The sequence below is a fragment of the Pelmatolapia mariae genome, linkage group LG7 (assembly GCF_036321145.2).
Source record: "Pelmatolapia mariae isolate MD_Pm_ZW linkage group LG7, Pm_UMD_F_2, whole genome shotgun sequence".
Classification (NCBI taxonomy): domain Eukaryota; kingdom Metazoa; phylum Chordata; class Actinopteri; order Cichliformes; family Cichlidae; genus Pelmatolapia; species Pelmatolapia mariae.
Window position 1 is genome coordinate 56,264,829 of NC_086233.1, and position 27,670 is coordinate 56,292,498.

Below are 27,670 nucleotides of genomic sequence, written 5' to 3' on the forward strand. Positions count from 1 at the left end.
GTAGGAATTTAAAATTAAAGAAAAAAAAAAACCACCCTCATAACAAGAAAACAAGGCTTATAATTTATTTATTTACATACATACAAAATCCAAATAACTCACTAACATGTTGCTTTCTTTTTACACAGTTTGATTCTTGACATGAATAAACAGAAGGCAGTACATCTGTTATACAAATGCAAAATAAAAACAGACACCATGAACTTTGACAGAAGCCCCTTAAGCAGCTCTGTGTTCCACAAACAGGAGTTGAGAAAACGAAATCATTAAGGCAAGGGCAGGGACACACAGGCCAAAGCAAGGGGGGAATTCTGAAAAATGCTTTTTCTGTAGTGATGACAAGTTACAGATATTAAGGAGAATTTACTGAGCAAAAAAACAAGCATCCAACTAACATCCTCCAACAGGGGGTGTTTTTGTTTTGTTTTTTTAAGTACACCATCCCTCTCAAATATATCAGTAAATTTACAACATACATAGAAAGTTTAAAAAAAAAATCTCCACCCATTTTCAGATGTATACTGGCGCAGTTTCACACTGTTGTGTAACATTGTGTTTCTCTTATGACAGCAGAAGAGCCAGGCGTATTTTTATCCGTCAGGCTCGATCTGCCTTTGACATCAAACAGCCAAAACCATTGACATAAGAAAAGACAACACTGGAATCTCAGATAATACATTTACATCACCCTCTGGTGAACGATTAGAAATAAAAGTAAGAAAAGTACTCTCCCATCACACAGTCACGGTTTGAAACATTTGTAGTTCACACATTATTTTGACACAAGTTTTTTTTTTGACACTTCTTTCCTCCGTTTCTGCTGAGGACGTTAACTCGACAGTCATGTTGTTCAGAGCAGCTTGCCCTTCAAGATTCTGTGCAAACATTCAATGCATATCGATACAGTAAACATTTTATATATTTATATATGTGTTATATTTATATATCTCTATTGAACGCGACTTTCCGCAAATTGTGGCAGTACTGTCTCACGCGCACACACACACACACGCATACGCACGCACATTTTGTCCTGCAGACAAAATAAGACACAAAGACAACTGCACTGCTTTAACTTTTCCAATATATATATATATATATTTTTTTTTTTAAGAGAATGCACGACACCTTCCACCTAGTTACCTTTATTCAGTCACTGCACATGTTAAATATCACGTTATTTACAAACTTATCTAAAAAGTCAAAATCTGCTGAAAAGTGACCTTTCTGGAAATGTAGATGCACTTAGTAATTAAAAACCACAGCCCTGAAGAGTTCTAAAAACACAACAGCAGAGGCATCGCTCGTTTTTGTCAGCGATTCAGTCAACAAACTTAGGATCAGGTGGGCTTTGAGTACCATCTAAAGGAACTTTGGATGAAGACTGAATGTTCAGATCGTAATTTCTTACATCATGCCTTAGCACCAGTATTACAGAGGAATAAATATCCCTGCGTTAGGTCCAGTACTTATCTCTGTGCATGCTCCAAGGCCACTAAAACGTTCGCAAAACAAACATTGCATACCCCATAAACAAGTGGACAAGTGTGCAAAACCATCTAAAACTTAATAATTGTCACCAATAATAAAAAAAAGCTTTTTTTTCTTTTTAAATCCTCTCTCTCATCTGTTGAGAACATACTAACAAAAATCTGACCTTTGGTTTATGTCAAAGGTCAGGCCTTGACCCCCCCTCTAATGACCCAGCCACAGACGATGACAGTAACACACCTACATCCTAATCCAAGCTACATGGACAGACCCAAGGCTTTCGAGAATATTAATGTTGCATTCAGTGTTACTATTCAAGGACCAAACCATTAGACGGATCCATGGTTTACCCACTGGGCCCAGCTCCTCTCCGCTCCCTCGAGATGTAGCAGCTCCCCAGTTCTCCAAGACCAAAAAAGTGCTTTCCTGTCCAGAGCAACAAATAAACTTACTACTTCAACTTGAAAGCTCTGTGAGAGAAATCCAAGGGGTTAAAGACTGAGATCAAGGCGAGTGCTCCTGTTATCAATAAAGCTGTCTAAGGAGAAAAAGGTTGGCAGTATTCTCCGTTGTGCGTAACTATGTGCAAGTCTGCTTCTTTTTTCCCCTCCAAATTCACCCGTGTTCAGTTTTTAGTTTCCTTTAAAAAGCAAAAATCAAATTAGGGGTGTTTGCAAATGCTACTTATTTTGCAACAACCGATAGTGTGCTATTGTCTGCCTGACAATGATGAGGTGTGCACGTAAAATCTATCGGCGGCTGTCGTTACATGTGTCAAGTGCCATATTTAACAGCACGAACATCCCTAATTTAATTTTGCCAGCCTGACAGATTAACATGTGGGACAGGAAAGCACCCAGAGGTCCTGACAGTTTGTTGCAGGGTAGAATGAGGGACACGAAGAAGAGGAGTCCAGCAAGATGTGATAATGCCCCCTACTTTCTCTTCTCTCCAGGAACCTTTCACTTTTTTGGGGGGTGGAGGTAGGGAGACCTGGACTCGGCCGGGTTGTGTCTGAGGTCAGAGTTTTCAGCACGACTCTTCGAGGGCGTTGACGACCTGCTCCAGGATATCAGGGCAGTAGTCTGCAATCTGCTGGAGAACAGAGTTGGCATATTCCTGCAGCTCTCCGCTCTCCTTCTCACACACCTCCAGCTCCCGCTCCAACTGCAGGAGAAAGGGCAGGAATAGCTTTTTAATAGCATTTCTACACAGCCATCAGCACAATTCACAAAAAGGTGCATGTTTAGGTATATCTGAGGTTAAAAGAGGGTTCTTAAACAACACACAGCTGCATCTACTCCTACATTCCTCTTTTGTCTGTGATCAGTTTTCCCTGCTGCACTTTTTCCATTTCCTTCATGTTAAGTCATGTTACTGCACTGGAATTGTGTTTGTCTGTCTCTTGAACCGATTCCCTGATTTCCTGTTTGAATTGCCTCGCCACCAATAAAATCTCTCCAAAAGCATATTTTTAATGCCCCCCAAAAATAAAGCTTAATATGTATCAAAGAAGCTGCTCAGAGATGAATGTCACGATGACTTAGAGTTTCTTCATTACCTGTTCGGCGCTCATTTTCTGGAGGTCCTCCTCCCAGTCTTCAGGGTCGCTGTGGTGGTAGTGAGCGGGCGGCGTGAGCTGGCTGAGGATGCTGGGGTCTCGATCGTGGCAGAGGTCTGTCAGGTGGGCGATGTAAAGTTTGAGCTTACTGCGGTTCTGGGACAGGGCTAGAAGAGGGGGTATCATCTGCAAGATGCGAGGAAGAAGAAGTGAGAAAGGCGATTCGAAGGAAATGGCACGAAAAAAAAAATTAAACGATAAAATTGACCCCGGTTTAAACGGTTGAAGAGAATGAAAGGAACCAAGCACGAGACACCACTTGTGTTTAAAAACAAAGAAAGCATAAGCCTTGACATGCATGCCCATCACCAGCTCATATTACAGCCAAAATTCCTGCTAAACCCCTAAAGCTAGAAAAGTGGTTCCCAAATAGTGTTTCAAGCCATGCTGAGGTACAGCGAGCCGAGTCCTGATCTGCCCCGCGATTTTATGACGATTGGTTAGAGTAGCAGAGCACTGTACATAATATAAATAATAATGATAGCACATTATAGCAGAGCCCAGTACATCTGAGCAATTTCTACATGTTTGATTTATAACAGCTAGTCATGACAAGTAAGTAGAGCAAACTAATCTCTAACAAAGGAGAAAAACGGTCAGCAGACAGTATCATTAAAGCCTGAGTGAATGGTGCCCAGTGAGCCAAGAGAGGCACTTAGAAACAAAACATCCCTTCTGAGAGAAGCTTGGCTGTGCCATAAGAGTCTGGGCCTTTTTTTTTGGTGTGTCTTTGGCATTTAAAAAAAGAAAGAAAAAGAAAGCCACTCTAACAGAGTATAGATTTGTGCAGCTAAACAAAGTGTCCTACAAAGCAACTAACTAAACCACTGATTAGATCAAGTTTAAAGCCATTATCCAACACCTGTTTGTCTGAGCCAAACGTCAGAAGCCAATCATTAGCATCAGAGCAGTGACATGCAAAGCTAAGCTGCTTTGGTTTGAAGTGATGACACTCTGGGCTCACACACACACACACACACACACACACACACACACACACACACACACACACACACACACACACACACAGAGAATTCCCCACCCATAAAAAAAAAGAAAAGAAAAAAAAGCAGTACATGAATGCTGAAGCACAGGATGAGTTTGTGAGGAGAGATGTGCATCAAAAGCACCCCACAGAGAAATGGAAGACAAGCAAACATGCCAATGGAGCAACAGCTTTTCATACAAGCTCACCCTTCTGAACAAAATGGCTGAGAGAGAGGGGAGGGGGTGGGCAAAAGGTTGGCTATGCCCAGATACCCTCCTCGTCATCCTGTTAGCCACAAGGTAAGCCAATTGCAGCATTAGGAAGGAACATCTGGTTAGTGTGCAAAACAGACAAGAAAAGTAGCAGCAGAAAACTTCCATGTCCGAGTTTTAGAGAGCAAGCCGTGAGTTCAACCTTACTTACAGACGTGGCCACAAATCGACTGAAGAAAAATTTAGCAAAGCAGTTTATGGCGGTTAAGAAAACTACCTGATCTGGAGAGGGTTTGTGATTCGTTTGGTCAGGTGCAGTCTTCAGATGGTCATCCTCGTAGTTGTCGGCCATCAGCTTCATCCTGTTCTGGGTCTGCAAATTGTTAAAAACATCCAACTAAGATGAAGAGGAACTTGTAATTATGGCCAAGGTTTTATAGCTAACTGCTGAAAACTTGGGAGTACAGCCTGAAAACAAATTGTTAACAGGAGAAATCTAATCTTACTTCATCATTTAATGAACACTGCCTGGCTCAGTTTTCACCACTGTGCACAGACGTCATTTGCATGTTATTGTACACACGCACAGATGCGTGTGGAAACAGAAGGTGCAACAGGAAGTAAGAGCAAATGAGTCTGATTTACCATCTAAGACGACACAGTTTCTCTTGCTATTCACACTCATTGAATTCCTCTCCCTAGATCATCTCAGATTTGTCCCAAGAAATTCCAAAGATTCAGATGATGGAGATGCGACATCAACTCATGCTATGCGAGGTTTGATAAAACAGGCAAGTTCAACATGGACAGGCTCCAACAGGCATTTTCAGACTGGCATATAAAAAGAAACCAGTTTGGTTGACAGCGTGTGTTCAGTTTAACCTGTAGTTATTTCAGTTTTTGCCAAATTAAAAGTAAAATTTTTAAAGATATCTGCTCCTCACAAGTAGAAACACTACAAGCATATGCAAGCACAGTGAAGATTAGACAGGAATGTGGGGAGACAGAATTCTTTGCCACACGTCTTTCTCAACTCTAACCCGAGCTGCTGCATTACAGCCGTTTGGCATATGGTCATCTGGCACTGGCATCCCAAGCATGTGATTTTAAAGACTACTTAACAGATTGAACTAAGATGAGCTCTAACGTGCACATCTGTTCAGTAATTATTAATGCCACAGTGCTTTTAGTGTGAAAGTCAGAGCTAAGTATGAGTTGACCGTGTTCCAGTATTAGTAGTGAAAGAAAGGTAGAGCCATTCACTTTAACTAACAACACATGGTAACGCCTGTTTCTTTGTGCTTAAAAACACAGCTGCAGCACATTCTAGACATAGACAGTTTTACTTCTAATCCATCATTTTCATAGAGCTTTTACTTTTTATTTAAAGAAAGGATCAAAATTATTCGCCCATCAGTCCTGTGAGGATTTATTTTCCTGCATATAGCAGCTGTAAACCTGGAAAAACTCGTGGTACCAGCGTTGCATCTTTCACTCCATCACCCTCTCTCTGTGAACACCATCAGCCCCCTCCTCACCTGCTGCTTGAGCTGCTGCACCAGTCTGTCTTTCTCCCGCTTCAGCTGAGCCACTTCGTCCTGGGTCTTCTTCTTCTTAGAGGATGACAACTCCAGTAGTGCAATGTTAGCGTCTTTCTCGCTAATAGCCGCCAACAGCGCCTCCTGCCTGTTAGGTGGAGATGTAACAATGTGGCATTTACCCACAAAAGTAAATAGCTCGATTATCATTTATTATTCATTGCACAACATTAGCCTGCCATCTGGGAAAAGCCAGAATTGGATGACATTTTACAAGATTAAGGCGGTGATCAATAATCCAGAGTCTATGCAATCCCACTGTGTGTGTGTGTGTGTGTGTCTCTTACTTCATCTCCAGCACCTCCTCCAGGTGTTTCCTGCGCTCGGCTCTCAGGGTTGTGAGGTGAGCCTCTTTCTCACACAGAGACTGCTGAGTGGAGGCCAACTTAGCCCTCATGGACTCAAGCTCCTGCTTCACCTTCTCCATGGCCCCCAGCAGCTCCTCCATCTGGGAACACCGACACACACACACACAAACAGCTCAATGATGATTGGAGTGGATTACCTGAAATCCACCAGGGAAAAGGTTGGGGGTTTTTTTTCTTCCAGAAAAGACACTCTGGATGATTTGTCCGTCTCTTATAAGAGGGAGGGGCAGCAGAATTCACGTGGTCTGATGGGAAGGACTAGGGATCAAGACTGGATTTCATTTACCTGTTATTTAATTTAAACAGGCACTACAGTTATTCCTTATTAAACATTTACTTAATCACAACAGACTGAACAGGGGAATTAATGAATAATTCATGCTCGAAGTAAAAATGTACTTGGCTTTGGATTTCATTAAAGTGAAAACTTTAATGAGCATCGTTTTAAAAGCAAACAGCAGGTAAACAAAGGCGCATAAATTACATGGGCTGGAAACAACACCAACACGTTTCACACACATGCAGTCCCTCCAACAATTACTTAAACTTGACACATGTATCCTGTGCAGGGTTGTTGCATGAGACTGCATGAACTGTAGAGGTGTTGCTTTTATTGTGTCCACCCCCTGTAAGAGTCGCTGCTCACTGACACATACTGGGCTCATACCTTAGACCACTTAAAGTTGGCGAGGTTGGACTCATGCATTGCTTTGAGTGAGTGCTTCTGAGAGGCGGTGTGTAGCGGAGAAAAAAAAAAACAAGAGAAAACGACAAGCAGAGACGAAAGAAGAGGAAGCAAGAGGAGGGACAGGCAGAGAGGGAGAGAAAGGATGAGCGACAGCACAATGGCAGCAAAAAAAGGCGACAGAGGAAGAACTGCAGTTTCTTTTAACCGTGCGGTGCTGGCTCATAAATATTGCTTTGCTATATTTGTGTGTTTGTGTACCTGTTTCTCCTGAAGTGACCTGGCAGCCTCCTCTTGTGCGAGCACCATCTCTCGCTCAGCAGTGATTTGAACGCTCTCTCTCAAGGCCTCCTCCAGCTCCTCTATGCGCTCTGTCTTTTGGCGTAAAGTGTCCTTCACGGTAGGAGAAGGAAGGAGATGTCAGATTCGCCCAGTTCTACCCTGACTGAGAAAGGCAGTAGCATTCCCACAGAATTTGCACAGTGCAGATCATCCACAGGCAAGCCTCACCTTCACCTGCTGGGAGGTCTCAGACAGGTTGTCTTCCCTCTTCCTGGCTTCCTCCATAAGTCGAGCATTCCTGCTCTTCTCCACCTGCTCTTTGTGCTTCAGTGATGCCACCTTCTTCGACTGATCCTTCATTTGCCTACAGGAAGTCAGTTACATTAGATATTCTATTTGGAGCGAGAGGACAAATCAGACCTCATTTTGGGCTCCAGTTCCTCCAGAACAGTGAAAATGTGTCTTACACACAAGTGAAGAGCAAGCATTTTCAAGATATAGCGCTGTATTTTACCACACTGAGCTTACGGATGCATGACACAGATGGCTTATCCATAACTAAATAAAGGAACTCATGCAAATAAAGTCATGGGACCAAAAACAAATATTGTATATTAGGTATATGCTTGATGACTCAGACATTCCCACGTTACAATTTCTAGGTCATTAATTGTACACCAAGTAAATGTAGTTGATTCAAATATGGACATAAAGAGGTATAATTTGCCATTTTAAACAAACATTCACAATCTTACAGACTTGCTTCGGTGAGATTTCAGGCATCATTTTGAGTTTGAGTGAAAAAACAAACAAACAAACCCAAAAACAATAAAGCAAAAAAGGAAAAATGAGCCTGAGCAGAAGTAAGAAAAAGACAACTGCTTGCAGCTCCACAGGAAATTTAGGAAGAGAGAGAGAAAAATGTGTCAAGGTGAGGAGGAGAGAAAAGCATTGTCACTAACCTTGAGGCCAAACTGGCGGGGTGGGAAATTTCCAATGAAAAGACAAGAAAGCAGTAAAGAGAAAAGCAGACTCAGACTAAGAGAATAAGCAAACATGGAGAACAAGACAGAAGGGGTGGCACTCATAAAATATCAGCTCACGGATTTTGCAGCATCTTTTCTGGATCTAACAAGGTCATGTTCCACAAAATAATAATAAAACAATTGCAGGAACATGAAAAGAAGCTGCCTGTTGCTGAGCATGTCAACACTGAAACAAACCACCTCGCAAAACCTCAAACACCAGCTTTCAAAGCACTCCTGCCAGGATGTCAAATGGCAGAAAGCCAATTTAGACTGCTTTTAATGTGCCAACCACAACAGTCTCTACAGCGATACCACGTCAGATGTTTACATCGCATGTGACGAACAAAGGTCAGAAGTCCCGCAGACAAACTGTGGACCTACATTATACCTCATTAAATACTTGTTATACACATTTATATGGTGCATCCACCCTTGAATATCCACCACATGTACACATGCACACTGACAAGATCCACAAACCCACCTCTCCAGCTCACTGATCTTTTTGTCTTTGTCATTTTTCTCATTCTCCATTTCTCTAAGTATCTCCAGGAGGCGGTCCACTTCAGCTTGAGCTTTCCCAGAATCCTCTCTGTGGCGGGCCACTTCCTGTTCGAGGTTCCTAATGCGCTCAGCCAGCTCGGTGTTGGCTTGAGCTTCCAATGCTGCATTCTGAGCCTGATGGAGAACAAAGGCTGTAGTTTAGACATCTCAGGCCACGTGAGGTGCCTGAAGCATTATTTAATGTATTTGAGGCATCTCACTCTCTTGAGTTGATTCTCCAGTTTGAGGCACTCTTCCTTCTTCTGTTCCAAGGCAATCTCAAAACTCTTGAGTCTGGAGTCTTTCTTCAGCCCTGAGGAGGCCAGGGAGGATGCGTGCTCCTTTAGGTCCAACAGAGAGGTCTGTGTGCGCACACACACACACACACACACACACACACACGCACGCACGCACACGCACACGCACGCACACGCACGCACACACGTAAAGGTGAATCCATTCTAGCTTTAACTAACAGAGCATCAGACTGAGAATACATTAACACCAATGCAGGCATCCATGACTCAGTGTAAAGTTAGGACTAACATGGGGGAAAAAAACAACAAAAAACTGATGCCGGTGTCTGACAGCACTGTTTTACTATATTAATAGAATCACAGTAAACAAGAGTTTGCCTGTGTTTTTTTTTTGCATATGTTTCTCACCTCTCTGTCTGACAGGTCTCCCTGCAGTAAGCTCAGCCTTTCCTTTAACTCTTTCAGCTCCTTTTTGGTACATTCAAGCTCCTCCGTCTTCTCCCGGTCGTCTCTATCTCTCTGCTCTTTTAGACGCTCGATGATCCGCTCCTATAAAGAGGTGGAAGAAAGAATCAAGCAAGATTCTTATACAGATTATCAACCAACATTTGTTTATTAATACAGATGGACTAATACAAGTCTGCAGAAATTAATCCACCTTTTCTGCAAGAGACTCCTCCAGTGTTGTGAGAGCAGTGTCAGTATTGGAAGTGTCAGCCTGCAAAGACTTTACTCTCTCCTTCAGGCTGCTCATCTGCTTCTCCTTGTCCCTCAGCTGTTCCTGCAGGTTCTCGATCTGCAGTGAAAACACAAGTAACCATCAATAAAACTGATCTTGCGTTGGACACTATTGCCATTTCAAAAACAAGATTGCACTATTCTCTGTTAAAGTCACCTTCTTCTGAAGCACATTAATCTTGCGCTCCTTAACCTCCAGCATATCCTTAAGGTCGTGGATTTCCCCATTGAGGGTTCCCTTCTCCTCTGACATTTCTTGTATCTGCTTGCTCTTTTTATTCAAAGTTGCTTCCTTCTCTTCCAAACGCAGGCGCAAGGCATCCACCTAGATAGACAAGATGGGTTAGCAGTTTACGGACATGAACTACAGACGTGTCCTGCTACAAGTTAAAAATGAGTGTGGACAAAAGCAAAGATTTAAACTTCTGAGGAAGATTTCAGAGCGGTGTTGTGTTTCTGAGATAAAAATACTATTATTTTACTATTTCCATGTCATTGTTTATTCAGTACCTATGAATGTTTTGAGATACGAGGTGCGCCTGTTTATCCAGATTTAAACAAAAAAAAAATAAATAAAAAATCAAGCTTGGTTCAGGAAAGAAAAAAAAAAAGAAGCTGCACAGTCACCCAGTTAAATTATGCAAATGGTGTGAATGGTTGTGTGTCTGGTGTGTAAAGGCCTCTACAGTCTATACCAGGGGTCAGCAACCTTTAACACCCAAAGAGCCATTTGGACCTGGTTTCTACGGAAAAGAAAACACTGGGAGCCGCAAATACTTTTTGACATCTAAAATGAAGACAACACTGTGTATATTGGTTTTTTACCTTTATGCTTTGTATGAACAACTATAGTGTGTTGCTTATGAAATCCATGAAGTGCTATGGAGAAAATTACATTTTATTTATGTAATGAACACATTTTCAACCCTTAAAAAATAATAACAAAAAAGAAAGTCAACCAGTTGAAGGTCTCTTTTAAATGAATTAAAAAGCTGAACTTAAATTATCCATGTAGCAGACAAAAACAGTGAGCCGTCATCCTTATATCACCTTCTGGGCTATCGGAGTGTAGCGGAGCCTTGACCAGAATTTAAAAAAAATAATTGGAAAAAAGCACTATGCTCCTAAAAAATTAAAAATAAATATTTTCAAAGTATCTGCATAATATTTATTTTACCTGGTTAATGTGCTTTGCGGGGCGTGGCCCGCAGTGCTGCTGCGGGAGAGGCAGACGTACCTGAGTGGCATCCGCAATCACGCCTCACCGGCTTGTTCTCTCTGCTGTTGTTTGTATGTGTTGGGCTGTGAGCTGGAAAGCTACAGCCGGCTGTGTGTGTGAAAAGTGGTCAATAAAGAGATGCTGAAGAGCATGTTCATGTAAACATCGTCGGGTCTGCCATGATATGTTTACAATCGGACTTCTGCTCCTGAACCTCTGCGCACAGCGTCTGCTGTACGATCGGGGCTGTACAAAGTCACTTTCATCTTTACGCAGGACTGTAAGCTGTCATCTGTGAGGCGTGAGCGGTGTTTGTTTTTAACATAGTTCATGGTGGAGAATAGCTGCTCACATACGTATGTGGATCCGAAGATCGACACTCCACAAATTAGGCATACTGGTAGGCCACTCTCGTCAGAAGTAAATACAAATGAATCTGCCCAGGCATCATTAAATGTTGTATTTTCTTCAGATATTTTTCTTTTCTTACATTTCTCCATACTTGGCCTACCTGGGGCTGAAAGTCTTGGTAAATGCTCGTCGTTTCGGCGGGTATACCGGCTTCCACGAGTGTGACGCTTATTTTGAGCAACGAAAAATAATAAAATATAACTTTATTTTTATATTTCAAGATCAGAATAATCTTCCAATTTAGAACTACAAGTTTTAAAAAAGAACTAACACAAATAAAATACACTTCAGTTAAATACTTATAATTTATTTTTCCAAACCATGCAGAGCTGCAATATAAGGACTAAAGAGCCGCATACAGCTCCGGAGCCGCAGGTTGCCGACCTCTGGTCTATACCAATACAGTGGGTGAGAAAGTATGGATACTCTACCTCCGTCTGTAAGATGGCAGCCCGCTGCTCTTTGGCAGTGAGGGATTCCTTGAGGACTTCAATGTGTTGCTTGCTATCTGAGAACTGGTTGGTAAGCGTCTCCAGTTTTGTCTGCAAACCGAGCAGCTCGGTGTCCTTCCTGGAGAGGTCCTGCTTCACCTGCTCCATCTGAAAAAAGATTAGCCCGAGTGCAGAAAGAAAGAGGAAGGGTTGGACAAATTGTAAAATGGTAAATTGATTCTTATATAGCACCTTTCTACTGGCGGAGCACTCAAAGCACTGTATACAACGTGGCTCACTCACCCATTCACACAATGACTTTCTATCTACCAATCACACACATTCAAGTTGGGGTTAGTCTCTTGCCCAAGGATACTTGGCATGCAGATCAAACCACCAACCTTCTGATCAGTAGATGGCTAGCTCTACCTCCCGAGCTACAGCTACCATGAGAAAAAGGTGGTTTCTGGGGTTTTATGTGTGAACACAAAAAACATAAGAATTATCACACAGTCTCTGACCTTGTTCTTCATGAACTTGGTGTGACTGCGGTAAACCTCCATCTGCTTCATCTCTTCTTGACGCTCTTCACAGCTCAGAAGTCCATTCGATTTCAGCATTAGCAGCTCCTCCTCCATGTCCCTGAGGCTCCGCTCCATTGAGTTGATTTTTGCATCCTGGAGTTGATGGAAAAAGGTTATCACCGATAGCATGTTGTCACCAATACACTATAAACACACACACACATTTCTCTATCTAAATGTTCACCTTCATGTCAATGACAGTTTGTAGGGCCTTAGTTTTGGTGGACTCTGGAGTTCCTTCGTACCGACGGTGCAGCTCCTGCTGTGTCAGATGTAAAACATGGTTGATGAATATCGATATCTTACCAATCAAACCAAATATGATGGAAAGCCTTAAAAGTAATGCATGCCAAAATTAATAAACTGGAGATTACCTCTCTCAGAGCAGTGATCTCCCTGTCTCTCTGGTCCAGCAAACTCTCAAGGTGATGCCTGTGCATTTCTGCATCAGCCAGTCTCCTTGTCCTCTCCTGGTCCTCCTCTGATGCCTTGGCAGATGGTCCTAACACAGCAAAGATAACAACTTGTTACAATTCTGATGTATGTAAAAAGACTATTATGAAGTCTAGATGTTTACAACAGTCAACTGTGTGTTTAACTCTCAGAGACAAACAAAGAAACAAAAGCACACAATTGTTTAGCAGGTAAGGATATCTGAGGATAGACTCTGCACATCTACTATAAAAGAAAAACCAAACAAAGCACACAACATTGAACCTAATGGGCAGTGTAATTTAACTTACTGAACCCCTGAAGCCTTAAAAACCTGCCATCCTAAACAAAAAAACAAACAAAAAAGAAAAAAGAAAAAAGAAAAATTCATAGCGGGGTCTGTGAATGCTGAGGGAAGTAGTGTGCAGAGGTCACCAACTTTCTGCAGAGTCAGTCACTACAAACCTCCAAACTTCATGCGGTATTCAGATTAGCTCGAGCTTCATGGAATGGGTTTTCATGGCCAAGCAGCTGCATCTTAAGCCTTATATCACCAAATGCAGTGCTATAATGCACGCCGCCATTGGACTCTAGAGCAGTGGAGATGTGTTCTCTGAAGTGATGAATCACGCTTCTCCGTCTGGCGATCTGATGGTCTGGGTTTGTGGATGCCAGGGGAACAGTACTTGTCTGACTGCATTGTGCCAAGTGTAAAGTTTGGTGGAGGGGGTATTATGGCATGGGGTTATATTTTAGGAGATGGGCTCAGCACCTTAGTTCCAGTGAAAGGAACTCTTAATGCTTAGTACACCAACACATTTGGACAATTTCATGCACCCAACTTCGTGGGAAGAGTTTGGAATCATGGAATCATGTTCTGTTGCAACATGATTCCACAGCAGTACACAAACCAAGGTGCAAAAAGACACCGATGAGCGAGCTTGGTGTGGAAGAACTTGACTGGCCTTCAGAGTCCTGACCTAAACCCGAGAGAACACCTTTGGGATAAATCAGAGCGGAGACCTCAGTGTTTGACCTCACAAATGTGCTTCTGGAAGAACGGTCAAAAATTCCCATAAACACACTCCTAAACCTTCTGGAAAGTATTCCCAGAAGAGTTGAAGCTGTCATAGCTGCAAAGGGTGTGCTGACATCATATCGTATGAACAAGATTGTATGTGTTTGAAAGCAGACGAGTGAATGTTTTTGGCAATATAGTGTAGTTTCTGGCTCTAAAAACAAGCACCAAAGGTAGAAGTGCCTTAAACCTGCCTATCTATTCTATCCCTCCAAGCAAATTCCCCCTTATACATTTCCCTTGTAATTACTGTCATCTATTAGACTCAAAAGGGAGGATAAAGCAGGATATGATTTAGCCTTGAGACTGATAAGTTGCTAACCTGTGAACATACAGTCATCTTCAGATTCGCCGCCTCACTCATGTCCAGTTTAAAAACAAGATTACGCTCAGTTCGAAGACTTCCCAACAGAACTTTGTAACTTTGTTAAGCAACAGGTGACATTATGGAGGTGACATCCATCTTTTACATACAGTCTGAGTGTTTTACCGCACCTGTTATAGGACACCAACCGTTCTGGGGACTGGCCTGAGTGTTTATATTGTGCAAAAAAAATCTAGTTATGATTGCCCTGTTAAAATGAGCCCAGAGTGAGTACATATGTGACAGGAGTTTAAAAGAAAGCCCCAAAACTGCTGAGGGTTCAAAGGGTTTAAGCTTTTTTTGGAAGGAGTTTTAGGTTTCTTTTAATTTCATGTACCTTTGGGTTCTTCAGATTTCATATCCTTTGTATTTACACCCTAGGGAAGACGGCATGCAATTACTTTTTAAAAACACCTGTGCACAGGCTTGGAGTGTCTTTAAGCTCCTGCTTGAGTTTAAAGGAGAAATCATGTCTAGAAAATGGAGCAGTGAATGCCACAATTGACCTACAGCTGTGTGAGCATTAAAGGAGCTGAGGAAAATAGGCTGGGACACAGTGATAACCTGAGACCTACTGAGTAATAAAATGTTAATGGATGAATATGGTTGGCCTAGAGTTTCAAACAGTTTATTTGTTTCAAAGTGAACCCTATACATGAACCAGAAGACATGCAACAAACAGCTAAACAGTCATTAATATACAATCAACTGTAAACTTCATTAAACTATTTTGATTTTTCCTGCTTAAACCCACCTTTGCTCTGCAGCATTTCCAGTAGTTTCTTGATGGACTCATCTCTGGCTGCCAGGGTCTGCTTCTGTGTGTCAATCCTCAGCTCCATCTCCTCCAGGGTCTTCCGAAGAAGGAAGAGCTCCTTGGCCTGCCTCTCATGCTCACCCTGTAGCCGTCGGTAGTTCTCCTCTGTAGGTTCAGATGTCAGGGCCAGGTCCCTTCCTTGACTAGCAGGATCTTGCTGGAGCAGCTGGTTCAGGTCCCTCTGGATCCTTAGCTCATCTTGGAGAGCCTGAACAGTCATCTGGAGATGCTAGGGACAGAGGAGAGACGCACATATAACTGCTGACAATTACTGGTTCTACTCTTTGTTCTCTAGCCTTTATTGCAAGGCTATTTATATGACAAGGGAGACGAGGTGAAAATTTTATTGATTTTATGAATGATGCACGGGCTACTTTCTGGGAATGGCTCCTGGTAGAGTATTGCGTTGCATCCTGCCAAACAAAAACTAATCATAACTGAAAATTTAGCAGCGCCGCAACTTATAGATCCAAAACATGGAGGCTTTCAGAGCATTGTTGCAATTCATGGCCAGAGAGATGCAAGTGGTGAAACACAATAAGCCCCGTATAGTATTGCATTGTTTGTGGCATCTGACGCCACAGACTCTTGGCAGAGTTGCTGTGAGACAGTAACACAAGGCTGTGTTACACTCTGGTCTGAACCAGCTGCGAGCATTTTCAGATGACAGAACAAAGAGAGAAGTCAGTGTCTGCCTCCCTTCGTATCTCTCTATCCTCCACCTCCCGCGCCCCCTCCCTTTCCTTCCTTTGTTATTACCTCCTTCTCCTTCCACCAGCAGTCTACACTCCTTCTCTACCTCCCTCTGATACTCTCACCTCTCTTCTCACTAACCATCCCTTTCCATCACCCTCTCCACCCCGTGACTAAGGCTGACTCACTGCTGTGACTGCACCGATCCACCCCCCCGACACAACAGACGCACACACACGGGGAGATGCATGTACGGACAAGAACTGACACACACACACACACACACACACACACACACACACACCTCCCTTCCTCAGCCCCCATATTCTCACTCTCTTCTGAGAAAAGACAAGAGTTAGGAGTCTGAAAGAGCACAAAACATTGCAGTTATATGATGCACTTTCTAAATTGACAAGAAGTCAACACATCATCTACAGCTTATCTTCCACACTGGATATTGTGATACAAACATTTTTTGTAACTTAACTCTGTAGCATCACCACATCCAATAATTAAACATCTTTGGCAAATCTCACAAAAAAAGCAGCGTTTAATCAATGTGGCAAGGAATCATTAACAAGAAATAACTGGTGATTATTCTATTATTATCTGACTTAATGTAGGGGATGAAGATGGTCAATTCACACTACTACATCTGGCAGTATATAACATTAATATTACAACAGCAAACAAAACAGAGGAAGAACAAAGCAGAGGAAGACTGACCTGTGGTATGAAATGGGAAACACTGTGTTCAAATTCAAAGTAATCCATATAAATATATGCATAAAAATGTAGATATCTGCTTAAACAGCTTTACGTGAAACTTAAACAAATGCCCTCCAATGAGGACCTGAAGGGAGGCAGCTTACTCTTACAGACAAAAAGCAAGTAGCAATAATTTAAATCATATGCTTTTAAAAGCAAGACAGGTTTCAAGTTATAGTTAAGTAGCATTCCTCGCATTTTTCTGCAAGCTGAAAATCATTCACACCACCTACACCTCACAATTTTTAAAAGCGATAACTAATTAAAAAATATCCATGGTTAAATTTCTGGCAGTTTATTTTCTCGACAAAACTAAAATCATATTCAGTCAACCTTCTTTTTTAGTTACTCTCTGGTCACCTCCTTAAAATGGCTCCACCTGCCCACTTTAAGAACCACCAACGTAAAGTTATCTTTAGGCCTAAGACTAAGATCTAGGCAAGTAGTAGTTAGGGTTAAGGTTATAGTAAGTAAATGTAATAATAAGCGTAAGTTAATGCAAAGAGTCAGTACACTGCTGTGTGCATGTTTGCGTGTCCATGTTTTCCATTGCATGTGTGCCAGTGTGGGAGGCGGAGGCAGACATACAAAAGCAGACATCTTTAAATTAAAGCACTCGCTGATTACGCAGTGCTAGTCAGGCATTACTGGGAATTAGTCCAGAGTGTGATTCTGTGACTCAGCAGGAGTGAAAACAGCAAATTATACAGGTCTGCCCACCCATTAAGAACCACAGTGAAACAAAGACGATGCCTCTTCATTAACGAAGCCCAATTTGCACGAGCCCAACAACCTACCGTAGAGTATTTAAAAAGACCTTATCTGCACTTATCCAATTACACTTTTAGATTTTAAACAATAGAACCATCCTATGCAAAGTTTGTCGACACTACACTTATTTATTAAGAAAGAGGGAGTCGAGACAGAGCACAAAACAGAAATACCTGCTTGGATGAACTCCTATTTAACGGTGCCAAAATATGCCCGGTGTATTGCTATATACTCAGTTTTAACAGGTGTAGGTCACAAAGGTGTGATTGCTTCACTAAAATGTTGACAAAAAATTTAAAAAGAGAGATTTGATAAAATCTTCAAATTGCATCTATGCAGTATGTGATGATTAGTGCTTAGTTAAACATCTAAACACTAATCATTACATACTGCATAGACGCAGTATTAGTAAATTGTAAATTGCACTATTTGCAAAGCCCTCCTTTATTATTGCTACCTTTTGTAATGTTCTCATCTCTTTTTTTTTTTCTCGCATATTTTTCATCCTGTTCCTCAGATGAGACTTCCACCCTCTTTCATCTAAAATGCACAAGCATATAGCTGCATATAAGAGGATTAACTAGATGCTCAAAAACTGTCACTAACCTATGCAGAGAGAGAACAAAAAGAGAAAAACATTTGTACTAAAGCGGACACACTGCTTGAAATGCTTTTTTCCCCCCTCCTCAAACATGTTAAGCTCCGGAAGTTTGGCAAATCTATCCAGACTGAGAGACATCATATGATGAAATTAGAGGAAAAAACCCCCAAAACAAAACAAAAAACAAAACAGAGGCTAAAAGTCTATTTAAGCATTAAGCAACGCTCACCTGTGCTTCATCTTGAATAACACGATACTGTTCCTTCCAGACGGCGATCTTGGATGCCTCATCTTTCCTGAGAGCTCGCTCCTTTTTTAATTCTGGACTCCAGAAGGTCTTAATAGAGTTCATGGAGGAGCTGAGTTTGCTTTCCTTAACTTCCACTTCTCGCCGCAGCATCTCATTCTCCCGCAGAACCTGAGAACGCAGGATAAATGGTAGGTACATGACAACCCAACATATGACCGGTGAATGCTATAAATTAACCTCTTCATCAAAATTTCAGAATTGAGAAAATCGTGGGAAAAAACTGGCAAAGTACCTCTTTGAGTTGGGCCTGCAGGTCAAGTATGGTATTGTCCCTTGCCTGCCTTAGAGAATGGGGCACTGTGGAGGCCATGTGGTGATCTCCAAAAGCTAGGGCATCTCCAGCCATCATGCCTGCTGGTAGCACAGCATTGGCAGGCACTGTGGTGGAGATATTAGGAGTACTTGCTGCTACAACTCCACTGCTGCTACCTCTCGACCCATAAGTCACCCTCTGTCTCCCCATGGTGGTCACTGTGCCACCAGTTTTGGGAAGGTGGTCACCTCCCATGGCGACCTCATTGTCACTCAGGTACATTGGTCCTGAGGTGGCATACGCAGCATTGAGGGACTGGATGTTCTCCATTGAAAGGGTCTTGCCTCCTGCTCCTCCAGGACCTCCCCCACTGCCTCCAGTGCTGTTGGTACGCCGGTGCCCCATCCGAGGAGAACGGGGGAGCCGAGGGGAACGGCCAGATCCCTGATTACCAGTACCACTTCCATCTCTTCCTCCGCTATGGTTTGTATCCCCTCTGCCAACAGAGCGAGCACTACCATACATTTTTGACTAAATAGAAGGGAGGCACTACCAAATCTGAAGAACAACCCTTAGTATCTGGTTATATCGTCGCAGATTGTGAGGTTGTGAATTTCACTAGTGTTAGAGATCCAGCTTAAACTGGTGAGCACAATGTTCATGATACAACAGAGGTCTGAAACACTCCACTCTCAGGGGTTGCTGATGCTAACAGACCTCAAAGATAAGCTATCCACTGTTACAAATGAGGACATCAATCTGCAAAGAAAACACAATTGTTCCCAGTTAACTGCATAGCAACAGCACACAAAATAACACATGAATAAAACAACTGAATGCATGCAAAACTGAAAACAGAGTACCAGTACAGACTGAAGGTTTCACTGTCTTAACTGAATACCTTCCTGCAATACAGACAGTTACGCAACTGTACACAGTCATGTCTAAGAAGAAAATTCTTCTAGTGAAGGGTCCTTTGGAGCAAAATCTTTGCTCTAATCTACTTGAGGCCAAAGGTAGAAGTGATTTTAGGTTAGCTTTCAACAAAATGTTAATCTTGTAACAAGTACTTTCAGCTCACAACCATATAATTTGCACATATAGTCTAATGTTACAAGGCTTTGGTAGTAGTGTAATGTGTCTAAGTATTCTGACATGTATATATATATATATATATATATATAAATACATGTATATATGTCCACCACAGACATTTATCTTGAGTGTGTTTGGCCTTGCTAACTGCTAATGTCACGTTAACACGCCGGCTAACAGTAAAGCATGACACTTGTACCTTTAATGACGCTTTAACCCCGTTTGTTAGCTTCTGAGTTTTATATTCCATTGTGTATTTTGCCACCAAAATAAACGCTGGCTCTCCGATTCATTCTTCTAATTTGCTATCCCTATGGATTAAAACTAGCAAGGGAGGGAAGGAGGGGACTGTCCATGCTGGACATTGTGGGGGGAAAAAATGTCTGAGCGTGAAAATTTGTATACAAACGGAAATAACAGTTTGTCAGATAGCTGGGTAGATGTTTAATGTGACAAGTTAATCGTAAGTGTCGTCAAAATGTGACACGTTTAACAGGAATCAAAGCTTTTTTTCCTTTTTTTTTTGCACAATCCCATCGACTCCGTACGGTGTCTGCTTTGGAGACACCCATATCAAACCATATCCATTTTCCTTCTCCTCAGCTCAACGGTTTTTCATTTCAAGCTACGGTTATTCATTCACCGGTTTACATATATGTAGCTGTGATACTGCTAAATACAAAAGAAAGGGAAATACGTCAAATGCACAAACGCTTAACGTTAGCTCGCCGTTACATATGGAGGCTAGTATATCCAATTTATGTGGTCAAGAAGAACCTTTTTTTTTCTCGCTAACACAATAGCCACAGAGGAGAAAAACCCTCCGAACAAACTACCTTTGTCGTTGTCTGGTAGAAGCCAAATCCTTGCTAATAGTGGATCCTCTGTCAAAAATAAGTCAGCTGCAAAAATCGTTCATTTTACGTTAATTCCTCGATAAATGTCTATCAGATTTTCCCATCTTTTCACCAGCAGTACCAGCGGCTCAGGAGAGCCAGGGCGCCTCAGTGACGTCAAGACTCCTGCGCGCGTTCACGGCGGCCTTCCTCGCCACGCTTGGATTTTAAAAGCGCGGTCACGATTCTACGTTAGAAGGAGGGGTCAGCAAGAAATTTACCGACATCTCGAAAAATACAAAGCTTTAAATGAACATAAGGACAGAAGTCAGAGGTGAGGGGAGTATTTTGAACTTAAATGCAATGAACAATCACATAATAATAAGAAAAAGTAGTTTACCACCATTTGATAAAGAATCTGTCCTCCTGATATTAACAACAAGTATTATTCAGATATGAAGGTATGATGGGGTGATGATAAACAGAGCATTTTCATTTCGAGTGAAATTTATGAAAGCAAATACATGTGGTAGGTTTAGGCAGTAATCACCAGCAGAGGGCAGGGCATACCTGCAGGAAATGTTTTAATAAAGAAATGTTAATAAAAAAGAAAAATGCAACTCTTCAATTCATCTTACCCATTATGGTTAAAAAATTAAATATAGCACTTTATAGGCTGCTATTGCAACAAAAGACTAGTGATCAGACTGTTTCTTTCTTTATCAAAAGAGATGTTTAGGACAATGTAAATGGTAAATGTATAGATTGAATATTACAACTTCATTTACGTATAGAGCTTATACTGTTTATATATTATTTTGTTGCAAAATGTTTTGAAAAGTCTTGCAGGTCATAACCATTTTAGTGAGAATAAAATCCCTTAAAACAGAATACTTTGTGGGTTTATATTCCGCCCAAAATTACCTGGAATGTCCCCAGGAAATATCGTGTGATGTCTCTTTTAGCTCACGTACAAACGTGACCACAAAAGCTGAAACAAATCTCTATTATAACTATACTTATTACTACATATTTAGGAATATAGGCTAATTTATACAAGAACAATATAAAAGGAACTATTAAATATAGTAGCAACTAGAAGTATGAAAGTGTGTGGGATAAGTCATGTTTTTCTGTGTACTAAAACATATTTTGGTCCATTGTTCCTTTGTGAGCCTTTCTATGGAAATTTCCATTTTTCTGTCCCTAACATTTACAGAAATATTGCACTCCACGCATGCTTTGGGTGTTACAATTTATTTTTATGTTCAAATAAAATAATATGTTAATTGAACAATTACACCTTCTTGAGCCATCAATTTATAGAGATCCAAGCACTACAGGAGTTCTCATCCCCACGGTCAAGTACTGTCGATAAACACCGTGTTATTTTTACTAATTAATGAATTTTACAATTGTAAATGTGATAAACTACATTAGATTGTATGAAAAGGCTATTATTTTGAAAGAAAACACCACAGTGACTTCCTTTTACATATTTCCTGAAGCCTGATAAAGAATTAGTCATGATTGCTTAAGTTTGTAATAATTTTTCTATTTTATTTCACATATTTGACAAGGTAATAATTTTACATCCATTGAATTATGTTACACATCAGAGCTAAAATATAAAAGATTGCATCATACTTAATTACTCATTTCTAACTGTTTTTTTTTTTATTTTATTTTCATTGTTATAGCAAATAAATGGTTGCACAAATGGACAAAAACACAGTTTTAACAAAGGTGAGTGAAAATAATAAAGATAATCTCCTGAAGTGTTGCATCATCATTGTTATTATTAGTCTGTCATTCTGTCTACAAGGCTGAAAAATCTGAGGGAAAAAAATTCCTAAAAGGGTTTAAAACTGCCAAAAGATTAAGGTAACACATGTGACAAGAAGATAGTCTATATTTATCTCTAAAATACATTTATACAAAAGATATAACCAATCATTAATCTGTCATTTTTCTGGAGATCTAGGCCATCATCGATGACGTAACAAATAATGAAATACAGAAATTGATGTGAAAAAAAAATCTAATTACAGATCAAAGAGATCAGGAAATATGATAAATGTAATAACAATTCAATTACGATTTCAACAACATGCACAGTCATAAAAAATAAACTGTTTCCACAGACTTATTTGGACTAATTTCACTTTAGATCAATAGTATGCACCCTCACAGTGTAACTCTGTCAGTGTCAAGACTGTCTGATTTTGGATTTCAAAGTAAAGGTCTTCAGAGGTGTCATATATGAGCTATCTTTGTATGAATTTAAAATGCTATTATAAGGAAACTTGCTATTTCCACAGACCAGTTGAACGGGATACACCCTCACAGTGTTACTCAGGCAATATCACGTCAGTATAATTTTAGATGTCAAAATAATAGTCATTTGAAATAGTTCATGTATGCTTTTTTTTTTCATCTCACATCAGAATGCTGTTAAAAAGAAATTTCCTGTTTCCACAGACTGTTTCACTTCAGATCAACAGGATACACCCTGCAGTGTTACTCAGTCAATATCAACTCAGTCTGATTTTGTATTTTAAAATAATAGAAATTTGAAATCAGCAAGTCTCCCTTGATCAGCATTCTGAAATCATCATCATCAGGGTGATTATTTTGAAATCCAAAGTCAGATTGACCTGATATTAACTGTATAATAATGAGAGGATATGTACTGTGGCTCAAAATTGGAATTAAACATTGACAAGAGGATTTTTCTATATACTGGTGTTCTGAATGCAGGTAAAAAACAACAACAACAACAACAACAACAAAACAAAAAACAAAACTCTAGTCAAGAACCGTGGGTAATCAAATTTCAAAGGACGATACTTTTGTCATTCATTTCAGACTGACTTGACCCAGGTGGTAAACACTGTTAGGGTGTGCACTGTGGATCTAAAGTGAAATTATTATGTTAAAACAGCATATACTTTTCATATTTTATTATTTCTATTTAAATTTGGAATATATTTGTTTTAATAGTATTTTGTTTTTGTTTTTTAGATTTAATTTATGATTTACATATATCATTAATGACGGACTAAATGAGTAGATTGACTTGGAGATCCCTTTAATTTTGAAACCAGACCTTAGTTTCTCTTACCGTAATACCCATAACACAAAACAACGTGGGGGCTGGCTCAATCGTTTCAGTAAAATGATCCAGCTCATTAAATTCAAGGGTGCACATTAGTCCGCTTTATCTTCCCTCCATTTAACCTTTCAGAAATGGGCTCATTTATTGAGGGGCCCTCTGTGTAGTTGTCCATATTGTCCTAAGTCTTTTTATTAATTTAAAATCATTAATTAATTTTGAATATGCTTATTACGTATGATTTTAAGGCTTATATCGTTTAGTTTCATGGTAAAATCAAAAGCAAATGTGACAGCATCAAAGCCTATCAAAGCTATCGGTTTGTGAGTGTGTGTGTGTGTGTTATGGTTATGAGGTCATTCTCCGCCGGCGCAGGCGCTTTGTGCTGAAACCGTTTCTCTATCTAACTGCGCTGCTTATTTGAAAAGCGAGCCCCAATAATCGCAGCTTCGGTTTTCACACTGGGGAACGTATCTACCTGACATTTAGCTACACGTGTAATCTACCTGTGTTCTGTTTTTATCGCTGTGAGGACCGCTGAAACGCCACTGACCGTCACTTGTCTTATTGAGGTAGGTCGCTATCTGCCACCCGGCACAGCTCAACGTTAGCGCTTGGCGAGCTAACCTGCTAGCTACTAGCAATATTAAACTCACAAGCGCTAAGGAGTTAAACTCAGCTTATCATTATCAAACAAATAATTTTTAAATAACGTAAGATAGTCTACCACTCAGCTATGGATATTTGACTTGAGCCAACAAATTCAAACAAACAAACAAACAAAATAATATTGCGAACTGCGTAATAACAACAACAAACGAGCGCTAATGTTATCAGATGGCGTTAAATTGAATGGAGCAGCCAGGAGGCGGGTCTAAGCGCGTTAGGCCACAAGAAAGACCCGCCTAGCTAGCTTTGAGTGGATGGGTAACAGTCATTGCTTTGGTAGCTGTTCAACCGATTACACCGGTCTAGCGCATCCGGTGTGATGTTAACCACTCAGGGATGGAAACGGGACCCGAATATGGTAAAGTTGCGAATTATAGCTTATTTTTAACGCTTACAGCGGCGTTAAAACGACGAGAGTGGTGTCAGTAATGTGGAATTGTAAATTATTAAAAGGAAATATATTTAAAGACGTGACGCGGAAATTGGTCACCGTCGGTTATCGGTTCCCTGTTAAGGATTAGCCAGCGCCAGCTAACTAGCTGTTTGCTAGCCGTACTCGTTAGCTCGCTAACAAAGAGCCTCTCCTCCTCCTCGCTTTGAACGAGAAAGTCGGTGTAGCTATTTCAAATTGATGTGCTGTCGCACATACGCGATGAGGACAGATGTGTGTGCAAGAGAGGATTAAATTAACTCCAACTCATATTGTGTTAATTTGCGCAGCCGTTTGTTTTATTTTTCTGAATGTTATTACAGCCAACGTTATCCGGTTTAGTTCTGACATTATGGTTGCCTGGTCAGGTAATGGCTGCAGCCGTGGCAGGATAAAGATGAATAAGTAACAAAATTTTCCACGCAAGGTTGCATGATTAAAGCAGGAGAGGAATGCCAAGCTGCCACTGCTGTCATAAAATGCTAGATGGCCCCTGTCTTTTGCGGATACAGTAAAAATGTTTATGGCTTTATGCGGCTTTAAGAAATGTATTATAAACTGCGTTAGCCTTTCTGACAATATTAATTGACATTAAAAATGCTAATAATATTTTTCGCTTATATTGAAAACATTGCTTGCATTCTGTAACAAATCTCAGGTGCAGAATCAAATGTCGTGTCCCTTGTCATATAGTTAAAATGCTTAGTTTTGCTGTGCAGTAGTTATAGATAATAGCTTGTGTTTAGTTAACCTGTCAGTTGAATTGTATTTTAATGGAGCACAGCTGAACAATACCACTTTAAAGGGAAATTTGCCATGTGTCACATGTGCTAGGGTAAGACCGAAAATCTTTTTAGAGTGTAGATCTTATTTCTAAACCATAAATGATCTGGTGGTTAAGTGTATTACACTGTAAATGAAGTCATGTTTTAATTCTTAGATTCTGGTCTATAAGCTGTACTTAGCACTAAAACGGTGTTGTTAAACTTTTGTTAAACTGTATACACTGTAAATTCTGTCTGCAAAGACTTAGACTAGATTTTCACAAGTCTTGTTGACATTTGACATAATGTTGGCTACTTTTCAAAACATGTGAGGAAGCTTTTGTTTTGTATTTTCTCTTGCAGTAATACTGGACTGGAACAAATTGAGACTGTCAGCTCATCCCGCCTTTGCCTGGACTGGGGAGTTTAGTGCCTGTGCCTGTTGTAGGCTGTGTGTGTTTGTTCCTCACCAGTGATTCCTTATGCTTGATCGAAGCTGCACCCTGTGTCGTACAGGATGGATGGTGTGGACTTAAAGAGACCTGTATATCAACATCAGCACTTTGTGTTCTGCTGCAGTGTTCAGTCCCTCTCCATTTGTAAGAGAACACATCTCGTCTTACACCTTCAGTCCCCGAAATATATTTATAAAGATAGTCTTTGAGCAATAAAAAGGGAGAGCTGGAGATAGACATTGTAAATCTTTCTCTTTTTTTCCTTTTTGAAGCACAGCTAGATATTGCTTAGATAAGCCAAAATGGCAAGCATGAAAATATCCTTATTTTAATTTTTCAGTTATCGTACCTCCTTAACTCTTAGTGTGGGTGGTGGGATGTCGGAAAAGCCAGACGACAAAATGGTGAAGTTCCTGGCTCCCCCTCAGAAAAGTGGAAATGGCCCTAGTTCTGGTTCAGATTCGATGGTTGGTGAGGGTCGGCCAGTGGAAGTGAGACGCCGGCATCACACCATGGAACGCGATCGATGTAACCCTGAACACCGTTTTCTACGTCGCAGTGTCATCAGTGATTCTAATGCCACAGCTTTGGCCCTTCCTTTACCCAGCAAGATCCCCATCCCTACGCCTCAGCTGGTTCAGCCACAGGAAGCAGTCCTCCAGCAGCAAAAGACTGCTGGTACTTACTCACCCAAGGCTGAACCAAGTTTATCTCAAAATGAGAAGTCTGTGGATGGTGGAAAAGAGGGAGAAGGAAAAGATATAGAAATAGCCAGGGTGGCTGTAGTGCCTTCACAGCAAGAGCCTGCTAGAGTGCGTGACATCTGTGATGGAGAGGCAGTAGTAGCAGCTCACACGACACCCAGCCTGGAAACAGAATTGCCAAGTCAAGTTGAACCTGAAAGCAGCACTGAGGTGAAGGTACAACACGAGGAAGGAGAGGAGGCAGATAAGGACGCCAGAGCCCGAGCAGAGGCGGAGCAACGGGAAGCTGAGAAAAAAGTCCAAGAAGACATCGAGGAGGCTGAAACCAAAGCAGTGGGCACATCACCTGACGGACGGTTCCTGAAGTTTGACATAGAAATTGGACGTGGCTCTTTCAAGACAGTCTACAAGGGCTTGGACACCGAGACCACTGTGGAGGTGGCTTGGTGTGAATTGCAGGTATGAAAACGATTGTATACAACGATTGTACTTTGTAACACACACATATTGCCTCATTCCCCCCCCCCCCCCGCTTTTTTTTTTTGTATTATTTTTTGTATGAGTCAAAACAATTTCCGTTCACCCTGTTACCTGAGCTGCAGCCACTATCATTTCCTTTCAACCAAGCATAGCCAGCATTTCCTGATTGTTTCGCTCTACATTTTTCATCAAAACAGCCAAAGAAAACTTCCCATTTCCTGATTTGACTTCACTCTAAGAGACTGGGAAGTTATTGGGTGCTATCAGTGCTTCTTTGATAAATGATTATTCCTTTATGACAACCTCTTTGAACACAGGAAATTACCTTTTGACAAAATGTGTGCCAGTTGTTGTAGTCATGATAATGATTTTCCACACTTACTATTCACACTGTTAGAGGATACCGCTAGAAAATCTAAATCTAGTTTCTGGTATCTAGTGTAGAAATATAGAAAATGCAACTGAGCAGATTCTTGAAACATCACTCTACTCCCAGATAATGGGACCTTTTGAAGCTGTGTCTAAAATTACATAAAAGATTATAAATCTCAGAAATCCCATTACTAATACTACTACTCG

General features: G+C 40.9%; 2 protein-coding genes across 15 annotated transcripts in view; one reads left to right on the forward strand and one right to left on the reverse strand.

The window, feature by feature from the left end:
* Nucleotides 1-51: 51 nt before the first annotated feature.
* LOC134631479 (ELKS/Rab6-interacting/CAST family member 1-like) lies at nucleotides 52-20,645 on the reverse strand. 10 transcript variants are annotated; one of them, XM_063479869.1, is made up of 22 exons: nucleotides 20,475-20,645; nucleotides 18,523-19,302; nucleotides 18,210-18,398; nucleotides 15,085-15,376; nucleotides 12,831-12,958; nucleotides 12,641-12,715; nucleotides 12,394-12,549; nucleotides 11,873-12,040; nucleotides 9,969-10,136; nucleotides 9,732-9,869; nucleotides 9,482-9,622; nucleotides 9,038-9,178; nucleotides 8,758-8,951; nucleotides 8,208-8,219; nucleotides 7,474-7,609; nucleotides 7,225-7,356; nucleotides 6,946-7,002; nucleotides 6,198-6,358; nucleotides 5,851-5,998; nucleotides 4,590-4,685; nucleotides 3,053-3,238; nucleotides 52-2,658 (listed from the first exon to the last, which is right to left on the reverse strand). In XM_063479869.1, exons 2-22 carry the CDS (start codon nucleotides 19,066-19,068, stop codon nucleotides 2,521-2,523), a joined length of 3,402 nt encoding a protein of 1,133 aa, XP_063335939.1. In that variant the 5' UTR covers nucleotides 19,069-19,302; nucleotides 20,475-20,645; the 3' UTR covers nucleotides 52-2,520. The 10 variants fall into 10 exon arrangements, 7 of the variants coding, with proteins under 7 accessions (XP_063335939.1, XP_063335938.1, XP_063335942.1 ...); XM_063479868.1 differs by having other exon boundaries at nucleotides 12,641-12,718; XR_010094400.1 differs by lacking the exon at nucleotides 52-2,658 and adding an exon at nucleotides 4,307-4,385 and having other exon boundaries at nucleotides 3,131-3,238; nucleotides 12,641-12,718.
* Nucleotides 20,646-23,965: 3,320 nt separating this feature from the next.
* The window catches only part of LOC134631480 (serine/threonine-protein kinase WNK1-like), a 31,917-nt gene continuing 28,212 nt past the window's right edge, over nucleotides 23,966-27,670 (forward strand). For 3 of the 5 annotated variants that reach the window (XM_063479876.1, XM_063479879.1, XM_063479880.1), the window contains exons 1-2: nucleotides 23,966-24,161; nucleotides 25,816-27,070. In XM_063479876.1, the coding sequence (XP_063335946.1) occupies nucleotides 26,285-27,070 (786 nt within the window). In that variant the 5' untranslated portion in view covers nucleotides 23,966-24,161; nucleotides 25,816-26,284. Of the gene's footprint in view, nucleotides 24,162-24,528; nucleotides 24,617-25,815; nucleotides 27,071-27,670 lie in introns of those variants that run through there. The other 2 variants (XM_063479878.1, XM_063479877.1) reach the window with 2 other exon arrangements.

Bases quoted from the DNA above. Each gene is read 5' to 3' on its own strand.
- LOC134631479 (XM_063479868.1), bottom strand. From the start codon at position 19,068: ATGTATGGTAGTGCTCGCTCTGTTGGCAGAGGGGATACAAACCATAGC. The intron at 12,719-12,830 runs GTAATCTCCAGT...CATCTGACACAG, and splicing joins AGATCACTGCTCTGAGAGAG to CAGGAGCTGCACCGTCGGTA. The intron at 2,659-3,052 runs GTAATGAAGAAA...TTTCTCCTGCAG, and splicing joins AGAAAATGAGCGCCGAACAG to TTGGAGCGGGAGCTGGAGGT.